Here is a 13,208-nt window from a genome sequence, read left to right as displayed (position 1 = left end):
CAGGTACCTCCCCCTGCCCCCCAAGAAGCCTCACTTCTTCATCTATGAAATGTGAGCAATATGACCCAAGGGTCGAATGAGACAAAGTTGGTTTGAAGATTCTGTGGAGACCTCTTCATGTGGAGCTGACATCTCCGGTTGCTTCTACAGGTACTGCCACAAGATTCAGTGGACAAAGCTTTGGGCGGTACAATCTTCCAGAGGCACAGAACTGGCACATCCATTTCCGCCTGAAAACACTCCAATCACAGGCTATTCTCCTGTTCAGCAATGAGACAGTGTATGTCTCCCTGAAGGTAAGGCACTGCCAGCCTGAGAGATTTCATCTGGGTGTGCCTGACTAGGGAGGTAGGGACAACCTCAGGAACAGCCAAGAAGTTTCTGTTTCTGGCAAAGAAAACCCTGAATAGTTTTCAGGGATGCTGGTGTGACTATTGGGTTAAGACACAAGACTTTCCAGTTGTGATGTCCAAAGCCCCCCTCAAATGGAAATATATATCCAAAAAACAACCAGAGATTGGACTGCTCTGTGGGAGGAGAGAGAGCTCCTGAAGATGGAGAAATGGGAGGCCACTTAGCCATGGTGTGCTGTTGTTGTTTTATCACTTTTGCTGAGTAACAGACCAGCGTTTTCCAAGATGACTGGGAGGCTGGCTACCACTGGGGTGCTCAAGACTACAAACCCCGGCATTAAGTTATATGGAATCACATGGAAGAAAAACGAATTTCCTTTCTAATGGTCTCTTAGGGCTTTCACCCCTACAAGGGGAAGACTGACAATAAACATAAACATAATAACTCAGAAAATTATAATTTGTCCAAATGTGATATGCTTTGGCTTAAAAAAAGGTTAAGGGGCAGGGCACCTGGGTGGCTCAGTGGTTGAGCATCTGCCTTTGGTTCAGGGTATAATCCTGGGGTCCTGGGATTGAGTCCCGCAGCAGGCTTCCCAAGGAGAGCCTGGTTCTCCCTCTGCCTATGTCTTTGCCTCTCTCTCTGTGTCTCTCATGAATGAATGAATGAATGAATGAATAAATAAATAAATAAATAAATAAATAAATCTTAACTTTAAAAAGTTAAGGGGGATCAGCACTGTAGGGACTTGCAATTTTAAGTAAGGTAACCAGGGAAGTCTTCACTGAGTTGGTAATTGCACCATAATATGAAGAGGATAAGGGAATTAGCTAGGTAGACATCTGGAGGAACAACATTCTAGGGAGAGGGAATAACAATGCAAAAACCTTTTGGTAGAAGAATGCTGAGCATGTTCAAGGAACAGTCCAGATGTGTATATGGCTTGAGTAAAGAAAGTAAGGGAGAGAATAGTAGTAGGAGTTGAGATCATAGGCCTCAAGTTCTCATAGGCCATTGAAGGACTTTGGCTTTTATTCTGAGCAAAATGGAAGGCATGAGAAGGTCTGAGCAGAGAATTGACATGATGTGACATATTCAAAAAGGTCATCATGGCTCCTGTGTTGAAAAACAACTTTAGAGAAACAAGGATAAAAGCAGAGAGATCCAGCCAAGAGGCTATTGCAATAATTCAAGTGAGAGTAGTGGTCTAGATCAGGGTAATGACAGTGAACTGGGGAGAAGAGTTCAGATTTTGGATAGACTTTTGAAAGTAAAACCAACAGGATTTCCTAATGAATGAGGGCTGGGAGAGAAAGCAAGGAGTAATATGTGGGCCTGAATAATTGGAATGGAGTTGTTGCCAACAGACCCGGGGAAGGATATGGGTAGACCAGAGGGATGATCTGAATTTGAGGGATGATCAGAATTTCAGTTTTGGAGATATAAGTCTAGTCTTTGGAGATAGAAGTATGAGATGCCTATTAGACTTCCAAGTGGAGCTGGATAAACAAGTCTAGTGTCTGTAGGAAAGGTCTGGGATAGAGATGAAGATCTGGGAGCCTTCAGCAAATACTTAGTATTGAAAGCTGTGAAACTGGATGAGATCACCAAAGGATGTAGATTGAAAAAAGAGTAGACCAAGGATTCATCCTTATGACACTCCACATTGAGATGTCTGGGGAAAGAGAAGGATCCAACAAAAGAGACTGAAAATGTGCAACCAGTGATGTTGGAGGAAAACCAAGAGATTGTATCCAGGAAACTGAATGAAGAACATGTATCATGAAGGAAGGAGTGACCGGCTGATAACATACTGCTGAGAGGTCAAGTGAGATGGGTAGTGATATTAATCATGGATTTGGCAACACAGAGGTTACTGAATACTCTGACACCAGTGGTTTCAGTATCATGGTGTGTGTGTGTGTGTGTGTGTGTGTGTGTGTGTAATTTTGCTGCAATGAGACAGCAAAGGAAGAAGGTCTTATCTAGGGGGAGAAGTGGGTTCAAGACAATTTTTTTAAAGATTAGAGCAATAAAAGCATATTTGTGTGATGACTGGAATGTACAGTAGAGAATGAACAAAGATATAGGGAAGAAAAAGGAGTCAATGGAAATTCATCCTTGAGGCACCAGGGTGGGACCTAGTACATGAATGGAGAGATTGGCTTCCACCAAGGTGGATAGATGTGATGGTCAGAGTGCCTGCAAGTCCCCATTTGATTGCTGAGAGCAAGGATGGGGAGGGGAGCATCAAGGGTCTGAAGAGAGAAAAGTTGTGAAAATAGTCATCTGGGAGAGTAAACCAAGGAAGATGGCGCCATAATCAGGCACCACTTAGGGTGAGGGAAACTAAAAAGATATAACCCAGCGGTTCTCAGACTTCTTGATTTTCAGGACTTTTTAAGATTTCAGGACTCTTAATAATTGAAGATCTAGGAAAGTTTTGTTTTTGTGGGTTAGAGCTATGAATTTTTCCAGTATTAGAAATTAAAACTGATCGCTTCTCGGCCTTTTGGCTAAGATCAAGTGTAGAAATTAAAACTGAGATGGGATGCCTGGGTGGTTCAGCGGATGAGCATCTACCTTTGGCTCAGGGCGTGATCCGGGGTCTGGGGATCGAGTCCCACATCGGGCTCCCTGCAAGGAGCCTGCTTCTCCTTCTGCCTATGTCTCTGCCCCCCTCTCTCTCTCTGTCTCTCATGAATAAATACATAAAATCTTTAAAAAAAAAGAAATTAAAACTGAGAAATATTAAAATCTTTATTAATTTATTTAAAAATAGCAAGAAACCTATTATATGTTAACATAAATATCATATTATTGTGAACAATAATTACATTGTCCAAAATTAGGAAAAAAGAAGAGTGGCACCGTTTTACATTTTTGCAAATCCCTCTTATGTATAGCTTTATAGTAGATAGCTGGATTTTCATTTTTACATCTGCATTCATCTGTTTTGATAGCACATGTCTGGAAATCACTGTAGATTTGTGACAGAATGAGAGTAGAAAAGGCAAATAATTTTTTAGGATTATTGTAAAAATGGTGTCCCCTTGTGGGTCCTCTGGAAAAGTCTTGAAGACCCACTTTGAGAACCGCAGAACTGTTGAATAAGAGAACAGGAGTGAGGGAGGTTTTCTGTTTGGTTCTTGAGGGCCAACTTTGAGGAGTGCAGAGCATAGGAGAGGCTTTGTAGAAGAATCCAAAAGACATAGTCTCAGTCAGCAAGGCTTCTCCGGGTCTCGGTTTCTTCATCTGTGAAACGCAGATGGCATCCCTCCAGACCATTCCATGGAGTGTGGTAAGGACCAAATGAGACCATAGATAGGCATTGAGGGCTTGGGCTTTCATACTCTATAAAGACAATGCTTAAAGCACCAAATGCTTGAGAATCACCAAATACTGCCTCTCTCACCCATAAAAATATAACCAACATTCTTTGCACCCACAGCCTGTTAGCAGTGCTTTTTACAAGGACTTCTTGGCTTTGCTCATGGCCATCTGGGTTTTCTTTGCAGCTGGTCGACGGAGTCCTACAGCTGGAATACCATTGCCCAGGTGGTTTCCATGGAAATCTATCCTCCTGGCTCCACGTGAATGACCAAGAGTGGCACTCCATTGTGGTGGCGGAGACAGGCACTTCCATTCGCCTGTTGGTTGACGGCTCAGGCAATACCTCCCTCGCGCTCCCAGAGAACTGCCAGGGTCTCAGGCCTGAAGGAGACCTCTTTCTGGGTGGCCTTGTTCTCCTGCATTCTTCCCCGGTCGTGTCCCAGGGTTTTGAAGGCTGCCTGGATGCGGTCATGATCAACGGAGAGGCGCTGCAGCTGCTGGCCCACGGCAAGAGGGCATCAGGCTTGCTGGAGAGGCAGGCCCTCACCCAGTGCTGCTGGCGCAGTGAGGACTGCAGCCCAAACCCGTGCCTCCACGGCGGCAAGTGCTCGCAGACCCGAGGGGCAGGTAAGGTGCTGGAGATGGCTCCGCGGCTTATCCCAGGAGGCGCCTCAGCTGACCCCAGCCTGTTGAACTAGCGATCACGTATCACTGAAGAGTTTACAAAGTATATTCGTCCAGCACAGCCCCATGAGGGAGAGAGGGGTTGAAGAAGGCCGCGGATGGCTCCATTTTACAGCACAGGCAACTGCTGGGCTGTGTAAGGAAACCCAGATCGGTGAAGGAACTTGCCCAAGGGCACATGGCCGTTAAGTGTCAAGGTGCATTTGGGGTGCAGATCTCAGGGGAAAGCTCCCTCCCCCCCAAATCCAAGTGTCTCTCTCTTCCCCCTACTGTCTCGTGAGTAACGGGTTGGGATGGACTAGGTTTACACTAAGGGAAGCCAGCAGGCTTTGCTCTCGCTCAACAAGGACTGACTTTCTACTTGTTTGGATGGGGGACAGGCATGATCAGGGACCTCTGGTGCCGCAGGCTGAGGGCATCACACACCTCAGTGTTATCCCTGGGCTGTGCCAAGTTCTTCTCTTTTATTCCCCTTTAATCTATACTCAGCTGCTGTCCCCCATAGGCAAACACTTCAAGTTTTTAAATGAGTTCTTGCAAAATGTATACTACTGACTTTACACGGGCTTGAATTTCTAATTACATAGGTGCCATATAAGTTTTTACACTTTCCTGTCCACATAGCCACGATTCATAGTCGTTGCTTTTATTGTGGCTCAGTACACCGATGGGTGTGCAGTCCCGTCTTCCCTCTCTACTCAGTTGGCACCAAACACCCCTGGAAATCTTTCAACGATCCCACCTCCCAATCTTTTTAACATCCCACCTCCATCAACAATGCTGTGTGAATATCCTCATATGTATCTTCTTGTGAACTGTAAGAGAACTTCCTACACACACACATACACACACACACACGCACACACACACACACACATACACACCATGCCGGGATGGAATTCACATACCCAGAGAATGTAAATAATTATTTTAAATTTACATTCAGGGCCATGTTGCTCTTCAGCATGGTCACAGCAGCCTGCACTTCCACCAGCAGTGAGGGAGGATCCTAGATCTGTGTCAACACTTGGCATGATCCCATTTTCTCATTTTGGCTTGGATAATAGTATTGTCATTTCCAAAATATCTAAGGGGCCCATCACGTCTGTCTGTCTGCACTACCAAGTGGCTATCGTCTCTCACCCTTGGGCCGGCCGCTTCCCTGTTCTCCTTTCTCTCCCTTCACCTGCACCTTCCAGCAGGGCACCAGAGTGACCTTTATACAAAGCAGATCTCAGTGTGTCACTTTCCTGCTTGGAAACCTTGAAGTGGCTTTTTTTTTTTTTTTTAAAGACAGAGACATTTATTTCAATCAGCAGACTCAGGTTTTTCAAGCCCCGGCCCATGGTGGGCAGCCCTCCCCCCATCCCCTCCCGCCCACCCCTTAGCCACAGCAAGGGGAATGAAAAATGGGAAGCCAAGAGGGCCCCTGCTAGGGGCCGACTGCCCGGCTGTGTGGTGAGTGCGGCACAGCTGTGGCTGGGGTGGCCACCGCCACAGGCCTCTCCCTATAAATTAAGTCCTTGCAGCCACAGCTAGGGGCGAGGCATCCTCGTGGAGGAAAGACCAGGAGGCAGCGTCCCCGAGCCCCGGCCAAGCAACGGATCGAGGGCAGGGCTCAGGGCAAAAAGGAGCCAAAGGGAAAGAGGAGAGGTATAGGGGTGGGGGGTGGCGAGGCCCCCAGATTTTGGTCCCAGGAGAAGAGAGGCCACTTGGTCCAGTTTTGGTGGGTTTAAGGAAGGGGATGTATTAGTAAGCACAGGGGAGAGCCCGCCAGGGGGCTCTAAGATAGAGAGATAGACTCTAAGATAGAGTCCTGTTTCCTAATTCCTGCATTTGGCTCAGAGTGATGCTCCAGCCCTCCTACCGCCCTGCAACCCCCACTCTCCCTTGGCTTGCTAAGCTCTGTTGTTTTATGATAATTACTAATATACTGATATTATACACAAGTGGTTCGATAGGTTTGAATCCTAAATTTGCCATTTCCTTACTGGGTAATCTTGAGCAAATGTCATGCATTCTCTGTGCCTCATCTCCTCACCTGCCATCAGCTTCTATGTGTCCCCTAATGAGGATGACAGTAATCAATTGCAGAGTGGTCATGAGGCTCAAATGGGCCGATACATGCAGATTCTTGGCACGGTGACTAGCACTAAACAAGTGTCGTGTAGGATGATGAGGTAGAGCTCCATTACTAGTCTGTAGATGCCTGTTCTCTGTAGACTATACATTTGAGGGCAGGGATCACGTCTTCCCATCCAGCCTGGCAGCAGTGCTCCGCAGGGTGCTTGTCAGAGAAGGAGGCTCTCAATAACTAGACATGGATGCTCGGATCTGCAGACATGCTGAGGCCTCCCCTCTGTCCCAGAGGCCCTCTCAGCCTGCAGCTGCCTGAAGCTCTCCCCTCCCTCCCAGGCTATGTCTGCAAGTGTCCCCCCCAGTTCTCGGGAAGGCACTGTGAACGAAGAAGAGAGAACTGCACGTCCATGCCCTGCCTGGAAGGTGGCACTTGCATCCCATCTCCTGAAGGTGCCTCCTGTAACTGCCCTCACCCTTATATGGGAGACAGGTAAGTGCAGAGGGGCCACCTGCCATTGGCTCCTCATCCTGGGTGGGCACTGTTCGGAAATGACCTCTGCACTCTGCTCTCCAGAGAAGCCAATGAGAGACCAGGAGCTGAGTGCTCCAGCGACCTGGCTATCTGGCTTTTCCCAGGTGCCGAGGCTTCTCCCTCCAGCCACCTACGCCAGAACACTCAGGGAAGGAGGGTTCTTATGAACATTTCCCAAGCCTTGTTCTAAACCTACTGAGTCAGACTCATTAGGCTGGGGCCTGGGAATCTGCACTTCTCATCAGCTCCTCAGGCATTTCTGATTTTTGCTGAAGTCTGAAAATGGCTAAAGTTCTTATTCTCTGGTTCTGGACTGTGACTTCCCAGAAAGTGGCCGGGGGACAATGACTCCTTCAGGTACAAACACTGCTGTAGATCTCAAACCCTGCTGCAAGCTACCTGTGCTTTATAGTATGCTGGCCTGGGGGGACTGCAAGCATCCTTAGATCCCTAGAATCCCAGAGGTCTAGAGGCTTGGTGATTATCTGCTTTCATGACCCTCCAGTTTGGGAGCTTTTAAAAAATCATCAGGGATACTTGTGAAAAATACAGATTTCTGGACCAGCGATATCAGAATCTCCAAAGAATGAGACCTGGGATTCTATCTATAACAAGCTCCCAAGGGATTCCCCTTCCTGTGAGCTTGTGCATAAGAGAGCGAATGATACAGTCCACTCACTCACCTTACAGATGGGGAAACGAAGCCCTTAGAGAAGGAAATGGCTTGTCCAAATACCCTCATGTGTTTATGACCCAAGTCCGTTCTCTCAGCACCTGGCATTCCGGCCCCACCGCACACCTCACTCTGCAGTAGGTGTGCTGGCAGCACACGTCCTGGCTGAAAGTGGTAGTGTTTGCATTTTAAAAGAGGAACTTGGGAAGGACAATGTCTAACCCAAAAGGACAAAGTGTTGGTGGTGAAATTGTAGACACTGAGACTCAAACAGGCTGCAGGGAGCCTTTCCCAATAGCTCTCAAAAGTAGATGAAACTGGCCACGGAAGCCTCCTAGGAGCCTTACACCATGGAATGCCAAGCTGACGGTGACCATTCCAAGTGCTCTCTCTGAACGGTTGTCCAATGGAAGGTCTGTGCAGGACCACACTGGGTTCTGTGACCTCCTGAAGAACAGTGGGTAACACTGGTGGTGTCCAGCTGCCATGGCTGGGTGCTGCTGACTTGCAGCTGGGACTCTGGCATTACTGCTGAGGACAGCTGGCTCAAATGGGCTGATACATGGGGTTGGAAACCTCACCTCACTGGTGGAGTGTATAGCCAATGCCTGAATCTCATGAATCAAAAATAACAGATGTGCCCAGAGCCTAGATTCCAAATGGTCATGAATGAAGTTGTAACTGACTCCCACACCTTACTGGTGGAAGATGGAAGGCTCTGATGTTGATATGTGTGATTGTTATCATCTGCTGCCTTTTTGTTCTTTTTTTTTTTTTTTTGGTTGAAAACTGAGAAGGTAGGCTTGAGTGCAGGGGTCCATAAATTTTTGTGAGAGGGGACATGGAAAGGGAAGTACAGTGACTCAACCCCCTGACTCCTTCTCTGTCTCTGCAGGTGTGAAATGGAAGCAAGGGGCTGCTCAGAAGGACACTGTCTAGTCACCCCTGAGATCACAAGGGGGGACTGGGGGCAGCAGGAGATTCTGATCATCATAGTGGCCCTACTGTTTATCATTTTAAGCACCACTGGGCTTCTCTTCTACTGCCGCCGTTGCAAGTCCCACAAGCCCGTGGCCATGGAGGACCCAGACCTCCTGGCCAGGAGTGTTGGTGTAGACACCCAAACTATGCCTGCCATCGAGCTCAGCCCACTGACCACCAGCTCCTGCACCAACCTGAACCAACTGGAGCCCAGCAAGACCTCGGTTCCAAATGAACTTGTCACTTTCGGACCCAGCTCTAAGCAACGGCCAGTGGTCTGCAGTGTGCCTCCCAGACTCCCGCCAGCTGCGGCCCCTTCCCACTCTGACAATGAGTCCATCATTAAGAGGACATGGTCGGGCGAAGAGATGGGTCAGTATAGCCAGAGGCCCTCAGCCTCTGGAATTGACAGAATAGGGTGATAGACCTAAACACTCCATTATGTGAGGCCGCCATCCAGCCCAGTCTCTTGGGATGGAATATGAAGGGATGTGCTCAAGGTCACAGGGCACTAGTAGGCTGGACCAGATGCCATGTCTCTGGACTCAGAGTCTGTGGCTCATTGCACCACTGCATCATGAACTCCTCCTCTAAATTCCAACTCACTCCATAGGATTGACATCTATGGCAGAAACTTGTAGACCCTGGCTAGGTGTAAATGGGATACCTGGGCCGAAAGCAGGGCTTCTGTTCCTCTGTGGTTTTCTGGGAAAGGCAAGAGTAGTAGTCTAAGCTTCTGATCACCCAATCTGGAGGTGTGGCACCCCCTGGGCCAGACCTGACTGACCTAGAGAGGGGATCTTCACCTCACTCTCATCTTTGGCTAAAAAGGAGGTGAATTTGTAAAGCACTTTATATTTTCTGGCTTATCCACCAATAGTTTAAAAGGTATTTTCATAAAATTTTTGCTGATAGGGTAATTAGGGCCCATAAAGACACAGTAACTTGTTCTAACTCATGCAACTATTCAGTAGAAGGGACAGGGCAAAGACCAAGGATGCCTGGTCTCCGATCTTCCAAGCCACATCTCATGCAGTCACCCTCTGTGACAGATGTCATCACCCCTCACCCCCCCCCAGTCCAAAATGTGTGTCTGTTTCCTTCAGTTGAGGAGACATAAGTCATTGGTAGGAGTTGGGATGGAGTTGCTGTCTCTAGCAGTGGCGAGTGGGTTGCATGGAGTCATCCATACTCTTCCTTATTCACTGACTCTTGGATCATTGGTACAGATGTGCTATTTGAGCTGGCTTTGGGTTAAACCCCTGGCCTTGACATTGGCCCTGTTGAATTCTAGATATCAATCTAAGCTGCCACAGACAACTCATACAGATGGCCACATACCCACCCAGTCTTTTGCCCATTTCTACCACATGCTGAATTATGTATAGCAGTGATAAGGCCTGCTGAAACCTTCACCAGGGAAACTCGGAGCTCATTTGTCTCTATCTTGTCATTTTCAGTGTGCCCCGGTGGAGCTACGATCTGGCCCCCAACTTATTCCAGGAAGGAATGCTGGGAATACCCCCACACTGAAATGACCCCTGGCCCTCTGCCGCCATCGCCTCACCAGCACCAGATCCAACCTGTGATGCCGGACCCAAGTGGCCTCTATGGGGGCTTTCCCTTTCCACTGGAGCTGGAAAACAAGCGGGCACCCCTCCCACCCCGTTATAGCAACCAGAACCTGGAAGATCTGATGCCCCCACGGCCCCCCAGTCCCCGGGAACACCTGTTGGCCCCCTGTCTCAATGAGTACACAGCCATCAGCTACTACCACTCACAGTTCCAGCAGGGAGGGGGAGGGCCCTGCCTGGCAGAGGGGGGCTACAAAGGGGTGAGTATGCGCCTCAGCCGAGCTGGGCCCTCTTATGCTGACTGTGAGGTTGGGGCTGGGCATCCCACGGGGCGGGGCCAGCCCCAGGCTCCCCCCAACTATGAGGGCTCTGACATGGTGGAGAGTGATTATGGGAGCTGTGAGGAGGTTATGTTCTAGCTGTCCTCAGAGGAAGGCTGGTAGGAGGGCAAGGACTTGGCACCTTCCTCCTGTCTTACAGGAGTGAGTTGAGCATGGCTGGAAAAGTGGGAAGGAAGCCCTCATACCCAGTCCAGGCTGCCATACCTTGAAATGTGCTCTTACAGACCCCCAGGTAGTCCCTGAGGATGGAGGGAAGTTGAGGGTAGAGCTCCAAAAACAGCACTAGGGCCTCCAGCAGAATGGAGATGTACAGAGCAGTTAACCGTGGAAAACCAGGACAAACTGATTCCTGGGACCAGCAAGAGGCAGTCTGTCTCACTGATTGTCCTCTCTCTGTCCCCAGGGAGGCAGCTGTCAGGGAGCATTCTTACACTCGCCCACAGCTCCATTCCAGAGGCAGAGGCAGAGGCAGAGGCAGGTCTACCCCTGACAGGCAATCACTACATCAGCTACAGAGACAAGGTCCAGGGTCACCTGACCCTGGAGGGCCACAGGTATCCTCTTGGGGCTGAGAGGTGAGCAATGCACCTGTGCATCCTGCCTCATTCATACGTAAACGCAGCATCTGCTCTGTGTGAGGCACTGTGCTAGGCACGGGCACGATGTGAATGAAGGCGACAAGGGCTTCTGAGGAGCACCACTTGACCTCAGTCTCCTGAGGCCCCACTCCTCAAATCCAGAGTCCAAGGAACTTGCTCCACCTCTTTAAGTCATATGACTTTCCACGAGCCAGGGCCTGCCAAGATTCATGCAGCCCTGAACCTTCTTTGTCAAAGAATGCAGACCTCATGGAACTCTGGGTTCTTCACCCCAAGTTTCTCAAGCACTTTGGTCCAAAGGCAGGCAGGACATAATTCTTTGTTTTTAAAATTCTTAGGCACTTTTCAATCTTGCTGCCTGGATGAGTTGCCCCAAAGGGATTTTTCTTCCCTAGACACAAGGAACTAAGAACTCCCCATTCAGGGCATCAGGGCAGGGTAGAGGCGTGGAGCTGGACATAAGTGTCCAGGCTGGACACTCTGCCTTTTCCTGCCCCTCCATCTCGGATGCCTGCCAATCTAAGTGTTACCTGCAGTGACTCAACCCTATGCATGGAGGGTCAATGTGGGCACGTGTCTGCACATGTGGGCACCTCATGTATAGTATGTGTGTACACGTGTAGAGTATATGTAGCCAACCGTGGCAGAGACCAGAGAATTCTGGTGGGCCTTGCCACTCCCTTCCTCTACCAATCCCTTTCTCTGGTCCAATGACTTTTCATTCGTGTTGCTTCTGGAGACAAAAGTCAAAAGGAAGAGCAATAGAGACTCTCACCCACAGGGTTGCTGCTTATGGCGAGAGGGAGCTGTGTGGGTGAGGGCGTATTCGTGCGAGTGGCTCACAGCTGTGTGTGTGACTGTGTGAGTGGCAGGATGCATGGTTTCATTGATCACTGGTTGTTGTTTTTTTAATAATAAAGTGTCTTTTTTACAGTTATTTTATCTGTCACTTATCCTGTTTGAGGTTGGTCAATAATTTGTTTTTTCCCCTGTCAGTCTAGCTGGTCTTCTGGGGGAGGGGCCTGCTGTACTGATTTTCAGGTGTTAGCACTTGGGGGAGATGCTCAGCCCCCTGCCTGGTCCAGGGCTCAGTGAGTGATGTTTATCCTGTTTATCCGGTGAGGCCACCATGAGGCTCAGTGGGCGTTGTTTACCCCGTGAGGCCCCAGGAGGAACCACAGTGGCGGGGCCAGCTCTGGAGCCCTGGATTCAGTTCCCGCAGTAACTACAGAGCTCTCAGTCTGCAGGGGCCTGGATGCTCTGGGGGCGGGGCCGCTGATCTGCTCAGCTGGGGGGGGGGCCCCCCCCCGCACCCGGGAGCAGGAGTGTCCTTGATCCTGTTTAAGTTTGGGTCAGGGGAAGGGCCTGAGGGTCTCTGGGCCCCTCCAAGCTGAGGTTCATGGAATATGGGGACTAGAAGGGATCCCCCCTTGAGGTCATCAAGCACTGTGATTCCCAAACCTAGCAAAATGACTAAAATATAGCTCCAATGCCACATATACAAAATCAGAATCTCTGGGGGCGAGGCCCAGGACACTTTTCAGGGAAAAACATCTCTAATTCCAACACAACTGCCCACAATCAGGGGCAAGTCCACTAATCAGCAAGTGAGTAAATAAATGGCCTGGGGCAAGACTTCAGGACTTGCACCAGCACCCCCTGCACCACATGACACTGGTAGGGGAGAGTGAGCTTTATAGCACAGGTCTTGGGAAGGCAGCCCTCCTGGTGTCTGGAGCCAGCCTACGCCTGAGGCTCCACGGGCTCACTTCACAGCCCAGCTGGATGTGCACGTCACTGGGCAACTGTGACACGAGCTTGCAGCTGACACCAAGACTGGCAAGCCCAGGCCCTGCTGCTGAGTTCCCAGTAGAGGTGGGCAGAGAAGGCACATCCTTGGGGGCACCAGAGTACATCGTGGCACCGGAGCCCGACAGGCTGGGTTCCAAACCCCCTCCGCCACACACCAATGTGGCCTCAGGCAGGTATGAATTGGCTTTCTGTTTTTTTTTTTTTAGAACAATAAACAACAAATGGTGACCATTGTACTAGAGAATA

The 13,208-nt window shown here is 49.4% G+C and overlaps 1 protein-coding gene across 1 annotated transcript in view; it reads left to right on the top strand.

Moving 5' to 3' along the window:
• The window catches only part of FAT2 (FAT atypical cadherin 2), an 81,195-nt gene extending 69,121 nt beyond the window's left edge, over window positions 1-12,074 (top strand). Inside the window, 5 exon segments of the mRNA XM_041747060.1 lie at window positions 151-296; window positions 3,873-4,314; window positions 6,787-6,940; window positions 8,551-9,008; window positions 10,097-12,074. Coding sequence (XP_041602994.1) covers window positions 151-296; window positions 3,873-4,314; window positions 6,787-6,940; window positions 8,551-9,008; window positions 10,097-10,629 — 1,733 coding nt within the window. The 3' untranslated portion in view covers window positions 10,630-12,074.
• Window positions 12,075-13,208: the final 1,134 nt, after the last annotated feature.

This window comes from Vulpes lagopus, chromosome 3 (genome assembly GCF_018345385.1).
Source record: "Vulpes lagopus strain Blue_001 chromosome 3, ASM1834538v1, whole genome shotgun sequence".
Classification (NCBI taxonomy): domain Eukaryota; kingdom Metazoa; phylum Chordata; class Mammalia; order Carnivora; family Canidae; genus Vulpes; species Vulpes lagopus.
Note: the sequence above shows the minus strand (reverse complement) of the source record. Positions and strands in the feature narration are given on the sequence as shown.